Below are 16,809 nucleotides of genomic sequence, written 5' to 3'. Positions count from 1 at the left end.
AATGTGTTTCAAGGCCAAGGTGGGGGAAGTAGTAACTGACAACTCCTACTTATTAGTCCCTAGGACTCTGCCGATAGCCTGCCGACTTAACCAGCGTCTGTGGTTACTATCACACACCTCCTCTTAGCCTATTCTCAAGACTGAATCGTTGAAAGGTTTAGCAAAAACTTTACAAAAGTGAGCATCACAAAGTGAACTAAAAACAACCAGCTGAAATGGTTAACCTCTAACTCACCCTGACAAGACGAAACAAAGCACTCTGATTACAATATGATTTGTTTTTAAAAGACACGATGGATTTATGAGACTTCTTCACAGATGTAGATACGATGTTGATCCATCTTGGAAGAGTCAAAGAATTAACTGCAGGCATTTAGTATTCAAAAATTAAAAATCTAATTAAACCAAATAAGTTGAAGGTACCCTGGAACAAGTTTCTAGTCTTGTCCTTGCATTTCACAATTAAGACATGTTTGCTAACTTTTACAAGATCCATTTCAAACTTTATAAAAATGCTAACATAAATAATTTCTTTTTATCATGCATACAAGACTAACTTTTAACATTTCTGACCAGAAACACATTAAGTAACAACTGTCAAGAATCTCACAGAAAAAGAACATATGTATTACTTCAGTATGAAACATCCAATGAACAATAGTACTTAGTTTGTACCTATATATAAAGCCCACATTCATTAAGTATGTGGTTCAGATAAAATACTATAGCAATTGAAAGAAATCTTACATCTAGTCATGTTTTCCCAAAAGTACATGGCTTTAGCCACTAAAATTATCTCATAGAAAAGTAAAAATGTATTCATGATCAGCTGACATAGAATTTGCCATTCATTTATAGCAGCTTGACAAGTTTACCAACAAAGGAAAACAACTTATATTCAATCAGCTACTGTCTTGGCCTTATTATAATATATGAAAGTGCTGAACATGAACATTTACCATTGCTGAACAAAGACTCTCACTCTGCTATCATTATATTACAACTGCATCAATACACAACACTTTCTGCTCTGGGTTAAAAAATCATGGAGTTTGGAGTTAAAGGCCTGGTAAAGTTATTTGTAAGTTTGGCTGGACTTGGCATCTCATTGAGTGCCTCAGCTCAACACAATAAACCAGAACATGCTATATAACTAAAGTGTTAACAAAGCAATCCATAGTCCGAAACTTAGAGTACCGTGTGCCCATACCCCTTAATCAATCATTGCATATCCTTAAAAGTACATAATATTTACTCACTTTCAGTGAATCAAAGCAGGCGATTACTCGTCCATTTTCAACTTGGCAGCTTTTCGAAGGATGTGCAAATTTACACTCCGTGTCTGGCCGTGAGCAAGTCCCTCTTTGAAACTCTCTACAAACTTCCAGTGTTAGCCATTTTGTGTCCCGAATTGGTGTGACACTAACAGCCATGTTTATATTTTACAGGTAGTTAAATGTTCAATGAAACCAACAAACCCAACCCCTCTCAAAAAAAAAAATCAATAACCGAAACAAAAACAAAACAAAATAGGAACTGATAAAACTTAGAAGTGTGAAATGACGGTGAAAATGTCCGGAAGGCTGTTTCCCCGCTCCCTGCTTTAACGGCACGTGGAAGAGTGTGACTTCAATATCAAGGGAAAGACCTCCACTAGAAAGTCACAGCATGAAACTGTTAATTCAAAGAGGTTTTGGTTTTTAGAGAAATACCAGAATTGTAAGTAGATGGGTGCTTAAAGGAGGGCCTGGAACCAGCCTTGCGCTCAGTAACCCCTTCCCAGTGCCAATTTGGAGCCCAAAATGCAAGCATGAAAACGTGGCAGACCCTCTGACACCGAATTTCCAAGCTGCTTTCAGCCAAGTTGTCTGACAGGGAATCTCCTCACAGCTGAATTTGCGATGGAGTTTGGTGGTGCAATCGGTATTGATTAGTTTGGCATAGACAGATGCAGCAGTTTAGAGCAAAATCGAGAAAATGATTTTTTGTTTTCCTCCTTGATTTCCTGGCAGAAGGTATCTTACTTTTTCAGCAAACTTTTCTTCTAAACTAAAGCAGCCTAGGGCAATGGCAGATACTCAGAGCTTTTCTCCTGATTAGAAGTAGAAGTGGGGGTGTCTGGGCTAGAGGTGGAGGGCGGATGTGCTGTCGTCACAGTCTAGCTGGCAGCAAGCAAGGCAAAAGCAGAGGCTGCTCTAGAAGCGGTTCCAAGCAGCAGAGACGTCAGGAAAGGCACTTCTTAGTACCAACCTGTAGAGAAAAGAGATAGGTTAAGATTTACTAAGGAGCATTCACTAATGTCCTAGAGTCGCACAACCTCGCCATGTGACACCAGACTAAGCAACTCAAAGTCAGTCTCTCTCTCTCTCTCTCTCTCTCTCTCTCTCTCTCTCTCTCTCTCTCTCCCTCTCTCACACACACACACACACACACACACACACACACACACACACACAAATACTTACAGTGAGGAATATTGCAGCCAGCCATCGTAGATTTATTAAAAAGGGGGCCGTTTCCCCTTGTGAAGCAATGCATGATAGAGAGATAACCAATCACAGATAGTGTTGCAGCAATATTCTGGGCAGAAAGCCAATAGTGTGGGTTGTCTTATGAAAGGTCGCGCCTGTCAGACGTTCATTACTATGCCATAAGCACAGAAAATGTCCATCAGATGTGACTTATTCCACTGCAAGAGGACGAGCATGTGGGTTTTGAATTTACCCAACATGCAGTTAGTGGACTAAACCATGTTAGTTTCCAAACAGCTTCTAACGCAAGTCCAAGGACTTGACAATCACTACCGGGAATCAAAAGCAAGGTCTAAAAACTGCAGCTGAAGTCCAAGCTGCTTTCCCTCTGGCACTTCACAGGGGTGGACACTGAGCAGCCTGCTGCTGCTGCCCTGACACGTGAATAAAAAAGGAAAGGGGTGTTTACAAATGGTACATTCTCCTGACCTATCCAATTCACTTCCTCCTAAAGCCCAAGTCCTGCCCCTCTGCTGAAAGCAGCACTCATACTGTAAAACTATTCCATTCAGCCATCAGACACTTTGTCACTATATCACAGGCAGGCGAGGTATGAACAAAAGCATCCTTTATTCAGACATTTTTAAAGCAGAAGCCGAGGTCTTGTGGCGAGAATAAGGAGTGCAGTGTTGTCAGTGTGTCTGGTAAATCTGAAGTCAACCTCCAGGGAGAAAGTGATTCCATTGCAGGAACATTAATTATTAAGTGAGCAATTTGGTCTGGGCAGCATGATGCACTTCAGAGGCTCAATCCCACGCCATGCTGGAGGGTGGGGGCCAGGGCGGCTGGCTGCCTGAGGATCTGGTAACTTAGGAGCCCACCCGGCAGAACTGGGCAGTTTTGCTCAACAGCTTCCTTTCTCTTTCAATAAGGCAAAAAACTTCTCAAAAATTTAACTAGTTACAAAAATAAAAGCGTGTTACGTTGTGGGGTTGTTTTCCTTCTGAATGCTGTCAGTGAAGAGAGTAAGGCTTTCTAACTAGCACATTTTAAGCCCTCAACAACACAAAGTAACGGTGATTACACTCACTTTTTTTTTTTAAAGGAGCTGGTCATAAATGGTACGTTTGTTATTTTGGAAATCAGAATACAAAATATGAAGACATCTGTGCTAAAAGCATGAATATCTAGCAGAATTTAATTTTTTAGGACTAGTACTAGTATTCTTAATACTATTCAGAGAAAATTCAAGCTACTTAACAAAGGTATTTATATTTGGAAAACACTGAACAGAAAACTACAATTTCTAATAGAGACTGAAGAAGTCACTAACCACAGTGTTCAAGAATGTTTTCAAGAGTCCTCGGGTTCTAAGGCTCAGCTCGAGACAAGTCTGTACTCTTGTCTACTGTCTCGAGTCTCTACTTAGCATTCATCATTTTTTGGAGCCTCCCTGGCTTGAACACAGAGCACACGTGGTCACCACCTCTTCAGTCCACACTGTGTAACACTTTATTAGCCACCATGCAACCAGGAAAGCCAGAGATGACACATGAATCTTCCACACTTCCACACTTTCAGAACTACCTGTCACCATTTCAGAATTACCTCTACACATCAATCCCTGCCTGTGGAGCATTTTATTTCCTTGGATATTGGAACCACTTTTCCACATGTTTCCAAGGGCAGAAACAACACCACTCCTTTTAGAAACCTGAGAACAGTGATTTTAAAAAAAAAAAAAATAGATGGAGTTCCAAAAGCATAAGTATATAAATGATCGCTTACTACGGCAGGGCTGAGCTTACCTGAGGACACAAAAGTAACATACACACATGTGATCACTTGTGAATGTACACGAATACACACTGAAGACATGAGCAGACCATCACCTCCATAAATTCCAGGGTCCTGCAGGCCCTCCCTCTGCCTAGGAATCTCTGCACAGACCAGGGACAGTTTCCTTCCTTCCAGGCAACCCTCCCAGTCATCTCCACCTCAATTCCCTCCTCTTCCATCTTTCACTCACTCTCAGAGGTGGGTGGTCTTATGTGTCACATTTATTTCTTTGGTCAAACAGTTGCCCTTGGGCCTGAGTTCTCCCTGAACTTCCCGCTTGTCTGTCCACATCTTTTGTTGCAGTTCTCCCCAGTGCCATGCTTCCCGAAGCTTCCACCTTGACTGGTTCCTTCTCAAAAACCTCCTTCCTTTTCTAGACCTATAGATACCCATTTGCTACCTTCGCACAGCAGTTCACTCTTAGTCTTAGTCTTAGTGCTGCAAATCCCATACCAAAGAGGAATAAAGTCCCACGTGCCTGTGCGGTGTCCTCATCCCCTCATGCTAGGTACCTTCCCCAAACCCATGTCTACAGACGCATCCACATATGCTGCTCTTCTGTTGGCTTCGTGTGTCCTTCACTTCTGTATCCACGCCAGGGTAACTCCCATATCATCACTTTACTGCTCAACAGAAGCTGACAGTCCTGTGAAAACCAAATGCTTTTATATCTGCCTCAGTGCCCCACCTCAACGTTTCCCCATGTGAGAGCCAACACACACAGCTCTTTATAATCCCACATCCCTCTATCTTTACAGGGATGAGCTCTCAGGGCTTCTGCCCATAGCAGGCTACTGGAACCCCAGCATATCACTTCATCTGGCTGACTACCCCATTTCCCTGCAACCCAGCAAATCCATTCTTGTTTATATTGCCATCAATACCATCTTCTCTGTAAAGCTGGGCCAACTCTGGGTGGGGGGGGGGGGGAGAAAAGCATGATTCTATCCCATAACATGCTCATTACTTTAGGTCTTTCTATCTAAGATTATCATCCCCCTGGCAGCAAGGTGTATTATCAATGTCTCCCTAACCCCAGGTCCTGGAATACAACACATATTATCAAATGTTTAAAATATGTATAAATTTTATTCATATTGGCTGGAGAGATGTCTCAGTGGTTAAGAGCACTGGCTGCTCTTCTAGAGGTCCTGAGTTCAATTCCCAGCAACCACATGGTGGCTCACAACCGTCTATAATGTGATCTGGTGCCCTCTTCTGGAATGTAGGCAGAACACTGTATACATAATAAATAAAACTTTAAAAAAATTATTCATATTAACAGGAACAGACATGTTTAGGCAGGTATATTCCCAATCCTTAAGAAATATTTAATTCTAAAGTACAAGGTCCAAGCTACATAAGAAAGGAATATTGGCACCATTATAAATATTCATGTTCTTTGGTGGCTAAGGCTGTAGAATACTGTAAAGCTGATTTCTGGAGTTGGTAATTTTTCCTTTCTGTCATGCCACAGGCTTAGTTCTACTTTAGTATGAAACATATATTAATACAAAATTACCTACAGATTCATAGTTCGGTCTATTCTATTTTCAATCTATATAAGAGATATTCTTCAAAAGTTGCAACTAAGCCAGGCGGTGGTGGCGCACGCCTTTAATCCCAGCACTCGGGAGGCAAAGGCAGGCGGATCTCTGTGAGTTCGAGGCCAGCCTGGTCTACCAAGTGAGTTCCAAGAAAGGCGCAAAGCTACACAAAGAAACCCTGTCTCGAAAAACCAAAAAAAAAAAAAAAAAGTTGCAACTAAAAGAAGTATAAACATGTTTGTACACTGATCATTCTAGAACACAGGCACAGACAATCAACATGTTCATGACTGACCAGGTAAGACAGTGAATAAAGAGAATGGACATCAGTCTACATACCTGATAGATTGATTTCATGAAATTGCTCTGTTTAAGGTAATATGCAAAGGATTTGGATAAGCACTGACTTCTGAAAATGTAACTTCAACTAGTAAAGGTGATTTTACCCCACAGAGATGCTCAGGGATGCCAGTTAACAGCATGTGGGCCCTAGTACCTCAGAGATCACAGTAAGAGGACTAGGAGGAGTTTGAAGCCAGGTTGGGCTAAAGTGAATTCCAAGCCAGCTTGAGCTACATAATGAAAATTGTCTGAAAAGAAAGAAAGAAGAAAGAAGGAAAGGACAGAAGGAGGGAGGGAGGGAGGGAGGGAGGGAGGGAGGGAGGGAGGGAGGGAGGGAGGGAGGGAGGGAAGGGGAAGGGGAGAGAGATGGAAAGGGAGAGGGAGAGAGAGGAAGGGAGGGAGAGAGGTGGGGGGAGAAGAAAAGAAAACTTTGTATGGGTAAGATACGGATTATAAGATTTATAAAAATAATTTTATAAAAAATTTTTCACTGAAACGAAGGTTTATTTTTTAATAACTGTTAAATGAAATGAATCTACTTCAAACATGTTTACTAATAGGTAAATTTCTCTGTGATGTTTCTGACTTTATTTCAATATACTATAACTAAATAAATTTACCTTTAAAAAAAAATGCTTGTTTTGGGAATTTAAAGGTTTTGCAACAAAAATAAAATGTTCTGGTACCCAGAGGAAAAGTCCTCAGTGACCCACTGATCAAATTATATCCACCGCATTTCCTCACACCATACCGCATCTCCTATGGCCAAACGTGTCCTGCTAAACAATCTCATTTCCCCTAAAGTGATGTCAGGAATCGTGTGTACATTCTATGGTAAGATATAAAGGAGGAAAAAGAGACAATATGAAATAATCTAGACAGTAAAAACTGGAAAAAAAAAAAGATAGAGAATCAAGTTTTGAAAAGGACAAAGAGGAAAAACGTCATAAGGAAGCATTAACAGTTGTTCTTTGTAAGCTAAGGGCACTTGACACTCACAGTATGTATCAAGTTAAGCCCCACACAGTGTACAATAAAAAGCAAACATGTGCCTGCAAGGTGGAATTCTCTTTCAGTGAACTAAATAGTCTCTGGGCAAGACATTAATGTCTTAGTCTCCTATGTTTACTAGTCATTTAAGCTGTAAAACAAATATAAGTGAGTCAGTCCTGTTACATCCCAAAGTAGTTAGTGAGAAAACTGTGGGATTTTTTTCTGACACTTTGATATTAAGATATGTTATGTACTGAAAAAATAAATTATATGAGGCCTCTTATTACAATTTTGACTTACTAAAGTAGTTTTAATCTGAACAGAAAATATGGATGACTTCACTGTGTAAGTTTGGAGGTGACTAAAAGGAGCCACTTGTCCAAAACAATTTTTTCCAGATTGCCAATGTCAACAAAACTGTAATCATCTATGTAGCACTTAAGCATATGAAGCCAGCTCACACAATAGTATTTCTCAGCACTTGTCCCAAATATTAACAGATGTCAGAGTGAAAATAATACCAGGTATTTTGGGGGGCTCTGTAGCTATGCCGTCCCAACTTCTTCAATAGAGTCACCAAGCTGCGGTCTTCTGAGAGGGTGAGTGCCAACTTCAGAAGCATTGCTCTTCCTAGAACAAAGAGCTAGGCTGGGTGCTTCTCAGGGTAAGCAAATTACGTGCAGTGCCCGTGGAGATGGCACGGAGATGCACACTGTGTGTGCCCCAGAGTGCTGACACCAGCTCACACAGCCTGTGCTATGTCATGTGATGACTCACACAAAGATGTGAAACTTTAATGAAAAGAATTGAAAGAATAAGACTAAGTTAATATGTTAGCAATAAAACCATGGCAACATGCAAGTGACTGAAGTTTTGGAAATACTGCTAGGAAAAAGATAACCTTCAGGCACACATCCTCTGGAATGACAGACTGCCAATGTGGCCTGCTGGTCTGATACACTTCAGACAAGCTGCTGCTAGGGAAACACTGTTTACTAACTCACATAAGTAACCTGAGGTCTGTCAAAGCAATCTTTTAAAATCCTCATTCCGTCATAGGTTTGGTTCCCTAAGCAGTCAAATGGTGTGTCGTAGGACAGATAACAAAGGAATACAAGTTAGAAAATGATTTTTAGAAGAAAACAGTACGCATGTCAATTGAAAAGTGAGTGTTGAATTTATTTCTATCTTATAAGAGAAAATTTTAAAGTATTAACATCATTATAACATAGTTATCACACTGTCAGCTGTACTTCACATACCAGTTACTAGCTTTGTATAAACAGTCCGTTGGGCTACCATTAGCAAAAGTGATCAAGTTTTTCCCCTCCCAAGAGCAGCCCAGACTTTGTGTAAGACAAGTACATGATACCCCATCAGATACCGGCCATTGGAAGGAAGCAGCAGGCAGAGGAGGATAACAGGTACTTATCCCACTGTCAGCTTGTCTTGGCACAGAAGCCCCATGAACACAGGCTAGTTTTTCTCTACGGTCAGCATCAAAACTGCAGCAGCCCGAAGGAAACAAGTAACCATGTGACAAGACTGTAGATAAGTGGTAGACAGACATAGATAGATATGCATATGGAGAGGTATATGGACAGGACAGATAAACAAACAGATATGGACGATATAGACACAGATTAGCACATGCAAATACTAGTCTCAAAGTATATTCAGCAATGATGCACAGCTTGAAACATTGGCTATTTCCATCTTTATAATTAAGTGAAAGCAATACCAACTGGCAAGAGAATATGAGGCAGTAAAGTTACAATAGAACCACATTTAAATGCCTCCTTGATTGTGAAGTTAAAAGATTTGTTTTAGTCTGAAGTATAATCCCTTTGCATTTTCTGACATTCAAACACCCAGTGGTGTAAAGTTTCTCTCCCTTCTCCGAGAAGATAGGAGATAAAACTGCATGCTGCTTTACTGTTCTTCATGAAGAAATACGAACCCTTTACTCATGTATTACACAGACGTTATCTTGTTAGCCTCACGTAACGTATCTGATCTGCCTGTAACATTTACTACTTCAAAGTGAGAAAGAGAAATGAGATCACAGGCAACAATAACGTTAACGCTGTTACGTCTTCAACAGTAAATCAGAAAAATCACCTCCCTCAAATTTTCAACAAAAAAATGATACACTGGAAAACCCAGAATTCATCACTGTGAAACTGGCCTGGCCAGACTGCTAAACAGAGCATGACTCACGGTGGTGTTGCTATGCTCTAGCAATATTCTGATTGTGGACTATGACTGTAAACCACGCTCAAAGGAGAAACAATTGACTTGAAATAGTAACTAGCAGCAAATATAATATTTAATACTCAACTTCCTTTTTTGTGAATAGTATCACTAAGCTCTTTAATGAAGTTGGTAGCACTTTTACCTAAAACGTTTTATAAGACGAAGGTCTTCAATGCTACAGACAAGTGGCAAATCTATGTTTTCTTAATGATATCAATACACAACTCAAAATATGAAGTTTATCAACTGGAGAATAATATTCCCAGGGAACTTAGTACTTCAGTGACATCAGCAGTTCATAGCCTTTACCATGCTATTCCAACCTCCCTCCAGTGGTCCTAAGATCTCCTCCATAATTAACCATGTATATTCCATTTTAGCAGAATCAAGTGACATACATTATAAAAGTAACATATAAAGAAGTGGTATATACAATTTAAAACCCACCCAAAATACAATTTAATCTCTGAAAGCACCAGACTTACTCTATCCTGTATGTTATGAGACTTCTGAAATTATAATGGAACAACTAGACTCACTACTTTCTACTAGATAACTAGTAAACACTGATTTTCAACAGGAAAATCTGAATTTCAAACATTGAATTTAGACCTTAGTACAATAAACTCAGAAAAAAGTTTATGGATTTTGTCTATTTAAAATTATTCTACATATGTTACTCTATTAATTATAATAAGAAAAGTGTGAAAACTTTGTTTATAATTAAATAAATATCCATAATAATTTTTCTTCAGAATAGAATGAATGAAATCATTCATGAGCAAATATATCATATAATTATTTGAATATATTCTAACAAATGAATTAGTACAAGTCTCATGAGGAGACACCATACCAAATATTTCCTGTTCCATAAAATCGAAGTATTTTTCACCAATGCATTTCTTATTCCCAAGTCATAAAATAAAACCACATAGGTGCTGCAGAAGTCATCATTTCAATCCCACAAACATTTCTACTGATTAATAAATCTAAACTTAATAACCTTATTTCATTATCAATACAATATTAAGTTATCACATAAATTGATCTTGATTTAAAAAGTCATAAGCTCACATATGGTTGTTTATCAACAGGAATAATGTTTTCACTAAGAGTGAATAAATTCCTCTGATTTCCCCTGATTTAAAACAGTAAGAAACGTCAGGGGGAAAAAAGCATACACTAACAACTCATATTTTTACTGTGGTGCTTCAACGAACCTGAAATATTCTTTGGGGATAATTTCACTAAAATAACATACTCACCCAGGCCCAAGGTATTAAATAGCAACAAATTTCGTTATTATTCTAATATACAGATGGATAATATCTTAATTAATAAACATACTGTGTTTGTTTTAAGGATCTTTCTATGCCAAAAGAAACAGGGAGATATAATTATATTGTAACAACTGCACTTGGTGTCCCTTTCTGAATGGCCTCCTAAGTCAGCGTGGGTTTTTAACTTCTCATCAAGGCTTGCAAGTGCACACAGAAAACCGTTCTTCTGTCTGCATCACTTGAATAACAAATCCTTACATCACAAGGCATGTGCATGTGTAGAGTCTGAACTACAACAAGAAATTTCTTCCAAGAAAGCATTTTCCCAGACTTTACTTTTCTCAACAATACAGCATACTCTTGGATACTTTTCAGGTACTATGAGAAGACACTATCCCTCAATCTACACAGGGAAGTTCTCTTGTCAGGACATGGAGGGAAGCATGAAACGCCTTTCACCTCTAAAGAGAACCTGTCTTTGTTTCTCCAAAATCTGTTCAATATGTATGGCAGCCAACCAATGGAAGCATTTGTAACATCAGTTTTCAGCTCTTGAAATTCAAAATAAAGGACTATATTGCTCAAAAAAAAAAAAGTACAATTTTGAATTCTGTAATTATCTGTCCAAAAAAAATGTTAGAAACAAGAATAAATGTTTGCATTGACAGTCATGGAGAGGGACATATATGTTTGCTTCTTATTAACAGAAAGAAGATGTGCAGTGTGAAGTGACTACAGGCATGTTCCGTCTGTAGGCTTTCAGGTAGCACTTGGTCATGATTAAAGGAATGGTTTCTTTACACATTATTTCCACAAATGTCTTGTTCCCATTCTCCATGAGTGACTGACTGAAGGTAATACTTCTAACAACTTCTATAAGCAACGCCAGTGTTATCAACATGGCTAAGGCACAACCAAATCTGGAAAACCAATATAAGCACAAACACATTTCCCATATGGCTGGGATGCACTTCCGTCATTTATGTATCTGGCGCAGGCTCTTCCTGAGGCAGCTTGCACTTCCGGTTAAACTAACATGGTAGGTACAATATGCTCACACAAGAATTTGTCTGTGTACGTTTCTTCTTAAGAAATAAAAACACTCTCCTCTCACTTTGCCCCTTCAAAGTTTGTTACTAAATAACAGTTCATAAGACAAAATATCTGGAAGAGAATTTTTAAGACTCAAAATGGTGAGATGGCAAGATATGGGCATTTCTATTTCTTCTATTGTTGTTTTGATAATGAGATTTTATGGTGTTGATTGGGAAGAAATAAAGCCACATTTCTCAGGAGATGAAATCAAAGATTTTTATTAGAATTTCTTACTTTCCAAGAGAAATACATATTGACCAAATTATCAGGGCAGCTTGAAATCTGGTCCCTTTGCTAAAGAGAAAAAGCTACTCTTTCCTAATTATTTTAATTGCACATAAGGTTCTGTGCATTCTGGAAAAGCTGTAACACATGAAGAAACATGAAGAGCCGACTACACCCTGTTAACAAGACAGTGATTAAAACCCCATAAATTTCCACCAGCATCATACGCTCTTAAAAGCCAATGGCCACCTTCCCATGGCAATTTAGAACACAACCATAGTTAACAATAAACTCCAATAACTGCCAATAGCTTATTAACCCCAACACTTACTGTTCTGGGATATTGATGCATCAGAAAGATCGTGGCCTGACTCAGTTGATTAGGCTTCACCATTACAAGTATGTGTTCCTGGGGCCTCCACATGTGCTGAGGCTGGAAACTAGAGCTCTACATATTTACCCCTCTAGACTATTCTTTTCCACATAAAAGTTCAGCAACTGCAAGCAACCAAAACTAAAAGGTTACTCTAAAAAATGACTGTTCACTGTGTTGCTACGTGGCCATTTCCTCAAAATCTAGGGTGTATTCTCTGAAAAACAAGCAAACAAAAAAACCCTTGTTTAAAGACTCTGTGACAAGCTCTTTGGGTACAGTCTATCATCTGCTCCAGAAAGCTAGTCCGCTTTAAACTGTAAATATCATCACAAATCACATATAACCCTCCACAACACTGGAACACAATGGATACTATGTAATACAACTCATTATGTCTCCAACCAGTTATGTTTTAGTCTTGTCCAAAAATCCCCACCAAGCAAGTAGGCAAGAAGGAAGCCTAACATGGTTCTTGTGGTGTTTTTGTTTTTGTTTTTTTTTAAGGAATATCTAAATGACATGGAGCAAATTAAAACAATAGTCTGATAGCAAAGTCAGTACTTGTCATATTTCCTACCATGTGTTTGTCTCATAAATTATTAAACACATAAATATATATATATATATGTATATATATATATGAGAAATTCTTAGGTTTGTTTTAAAGAAAACAAACTTCTTGAAATAAAAACATTTTTGATTAATCAAAATACATCATGTTCTATAATATCAAATAACATTTTATAGACTGATATATTTTATTTTCATAATGTGCTGTTTGTTTTCCATGAATATAAGAGATAGCTATATTCATTATCCTACTATAGCTATATATCATTATCTTACTCATTTGTGCACAAGGGATTGACATTTGCATACCTAAGGACTGACTCACTGAAGTCTCCTCAGGGAACCAAATGGAAGAACACGAACTCAAAATAGGGTCATGTGTTTTCAACTGTAAAACTTCATTAAAAACACATGGTGCCAACTTAATATCAAACTTAGAAATGACAATGACAGGAGAGCAAAAAAGCAGGAAGGTAGGAAGCTGAGGAGGATGGGGACCTTGGAGGGACCGTTGCCGCATCCCTAGTAATTTGCTCAGAAGTCCCCAGTTGCTGCAGAAAGAAAGAAGGTAGTCTCCTTTACAGCACTAAGGGAAGAAGGCTCACCTTCTCTAACCATAGGGCAGACACCAGACATCCATCACGTGCACAGAAGTGAACAACTCAGCCTCAGTTCTTTCTCCATTACAGTAATGAATTTGTTTGGAATAGGCTGCAGAGTTCGGCATAGCCAGCAGCTAACTGACAGATCGACTGCTGAGATGAGCTCTTCCGAGCAGAAGATTGTTCCTTACCTACTCAACCCCTGGAGCCTACTCGCTCTTCAGTGCTCTCGTCAGAGAAGTTTCAACACGTGTGCACAGAAAACATCCACATGGACAAAGCAGAAGGCAGCTTGGAACACACCAAAGTGAGGAGACATACAGTAGTGTTGAGCTAAATATGCCCATAACATACAGTTTACAGGGCAGCAGAGAAGATGGAACGGTTTAAATCAGCCACATCATGTCATTTGTGACGGCTGATAAAACCATAGGAAAGTATTCTAGGGAGAAAGCGCTAAGTATTTGAGAAGCATAAGTGACTTTTCTAAACCTACACTATATTAGTTACCTGTTGGCAAAGAGAAATGGTTAATATGAAGTTGCTTTATAAAATGAAAACAGAAAGTCAAAATCAAAAAAATTAAAACTCTGGTTCCAATGCCCCAAAATATCTCCTTGGACAAAAACTGCAGGGGCTTTCCCACTAATTATGCCACTTTTAAATCCTTCTTTCTCTTAATAGCATAGAGTGGAAAAAGAGAAACCCAAAACATTTCCTTAAAAAACACATTTAATTCACAGTAACCATATTAAAGTAATAAACACAGAGATGTAATCATCTTGTGCACTGATTACATTAAATGTCTTCTGATCACTCTAGAGACAAGCACAGGGAATAGACAAATCTAGCCCTTAAAGAATTCACTGCTTAATCAGAACATAAACTAACAATAACTATATTATAAAAGGTGAGAAGTATACAGCAGGAGATATTAATAATAAGGGCTGATGTATTAAAGGAAAGAGATCAGGTGGTTTCAAGATGGGCAAGGGGTCTAGGATGGATGTGGAAGAATGTCTTGTTTTGTTTTGAATTCAGTACTAGGGATTGAACCCACATCCTTGCACATGCTAGTCAGGTGCTCTGTCACTGGGCGGCGGCACCAGTACAGGAAGTATGACTTTCATCTGGCATGAAAAAAGGCAAAACACAAAAAGGGCACTGTAGAAATAGCAGAGGACAAGGTAGGGTGTGGGAAGCCCTGACCTTAAGTACCAGGGACTGGTCTCTACAGAGCCACTACACACAATAGGGTCAGCAGCTACAGCTCTGGGCTGGGATCAAGACAGGAAGGGAGCCAGCTGAAGAATTCAGCATCCCCTTCCTAAGTGCTGGGAATTCATCCCTACCAACATTTAACCCAAGGGCAGAGCTGCAGTATTTCACTGAGTATCTAAGGGTTAAAGTAAAACATAATACAGGGTAGAAAGAAATTGTGTTAAATAAGTGGGATTTTTCACTTTCTAGAGATTTTGCTTCAGTTGCAGCGAAGTGGAGATAAATTTAATGCTCAATTTCATCTCAAGTACTTACTCTATTCATATTTTCCCTTCTAACTGATTGCCCTCTTTTTACAATTGTGTTTCGTGCACACTTTACAGTAGTAAGCCAATTCATCTTCTTGTTTTGTTTTTTGTTTGTTTGTGTGTGTTTGTTTGTTGTTGTTTTATGAAAGCCATCATACATAAGTAACACTAAGCCACCTTTGTCCTGTTTACCAAGACAAACTGGAGGTGAATAACAAACTTTCAAAGGATAGGTAATTTAAAAGTCATCAGTCAAGTAAATCTCATTACTCTATAAATATTTCAACGAGAGTCACAACCAATTAGAACACAACGCCCAGGTATTGCGACTGGCAATTGCTCTGAACTCACAGTCCCTGGGTTCAGCAACCTATGTTTTCACCCAGCTGTCTAGTTTGACCTTCCCTGTGAATCAGCACTGCTACTCAGATGCCAAAATGACCTTCTGAAACTTCCAAGGCTTCCAAGGCTGCAGATATTTTCAGCTGTATCAGCCCTGGCTGTCACAGCGTTCTGCATGACATTGAGTGGCAAAGCTGGCGCCTTCTGCACCAGCCTGACCTTTGAGACTCATGGGATGCTGCTGCCACTCAAAGCTGGATTTTTCTCTTTCTGCATCATTTTATGGAGCAATTTCTCTTAATTGTGAGGTGGTGATTCTAAGCCTAAAAAATCTCAGTTCCCTTTACATGACAAAAAAAAAAAAACTTCTTTTATGCAGACATACTAAATCTTTCATCAGCACAAATTTTAAAATAAATTTTAATTGCCACCTATAAATTACAATTTTGAAATTACTGAAAAGATTACATACATTTAATGGCAGCAGTATCTAATAAGATGCAAGATGTCAGTATTTCTAAAATGGCCACTTCAAAATCTGAGAGATGTCTATATTTTACAACCAGACTTAGTATCCATGTTGACTATAACGTATTCAAGGTCTAGTGCAATATCAAGAATATAAGGGGCCCAGTGTAAGTAAACACAGCAATATTTGCATGTTTAATTTATTTTATTTTCCACTGACACTTTAAACAGAAACATTGATGTTTAATTTTCTTGCTAAACAGTATGCTCACATGAAACTTTCTAAACTTCTCTATCTACATAGATGCAGCTATCTTTGAAATATTTGATGTACATAAAGGGAAATATTTGAGTCCAAAAGAGAGTAATAAGCTAAACTTTAATACAAGTATAAGAAAATGGAAGTGGAGTTCAATTCATTAAGACACGTTAAGATTCTGAGTAACAGGATCTATCTACTGTTTGATGTCAAGTCTTCACAATCAAAGAATAGTTATATATTTAAATATGCACACATATATTAGAATATTCATATTTACTTCTACTTAGAGGACATAATTTACTATATGTAGTAGAATATTATTTTAAGGTGTGCTACTTTTGTTTGTTGCATTTGTTTAACTCTATGAAGCTGTGTTATTGTGCCTGTCTAAAACACATGATGGTCTAATACAGAACCAGCCAATAGCAAGGCAGGAGAAACGATAGATGGGGCTGGCAGGCAGAGAGAATATATAGAAAGAAAAAACTGGGAGAAGAGATCTGATCTAGGAGCCAGAGGAGGAGGAGGACTCCAGAGGCCAGCCACCCAGCTGCACAGTAAGCCACAGAGTAAGAGTAAGACTTACAGAAGTAAGAGAATGGAAAAAGC

The 16,809-nt window shown here is 38.7% G+C and overlaps 1 protein-coding gene across 37 annotated transcripts in view; it reads right to left on the bottom strand.

Annotated features, from left to right (window-relative positions):
* Mbnl1 (muscleblind like splicing regulator 1) overlaps nt 1–16,809 on the bottom strand; it is a 174,814-nt gene that overhangs the window by 116,970 nt on the left and 41,035 nt on the right. For 23 of the 37 annotated variants that reach the window (XM_076574149.1, XM_076574171.1, XM_076574175.1 and 20 more), the window contains exon 2: nt 1,260–2,250. The exons of 8 other annotated variants lie outside the window; for them this stretch is intronic. In XM_076574149.1, the coding sequence (XP_076430264.1) occupies nt 1,260–1,433 (174 nt within the window). In that variant the 5' untranslated portion in view covers nt 1,434–2,250. Of the gene's footprint in view, nt 1–1,259; nt 2,251–2,465; nt 3,715–16,809 lie in introns of those variants that run through there. 6 more of the 37 variants (XM_015990810.3, XM_015990812.3, XM_076574167.1 and 3 more) reach the window with 6 other exon arrangements.

The sequence above is a fragment of the Peromyscus maniculatus genome, chromosome 6, assembly GCF_049852395.1.
Source record: "Peromyscus maniculatus bairdii isolate BWxNUB_F1_BW_parent chromosome 6, HU_Pman_BW_mat_3.1, whole genome shotgun sequence".
Lineage (NCBI taxonomy): Eukaryota > Metazoa > Chordata > Mammalia > Rodentia > Cricetidae > Peromyscus > Peromyscus maniculatus.
The sequence above is the reverse complement of the archived record's forward strand: the minus strand, read 5'-3'. Positions and strand labels throughout refer to the sequence as shown.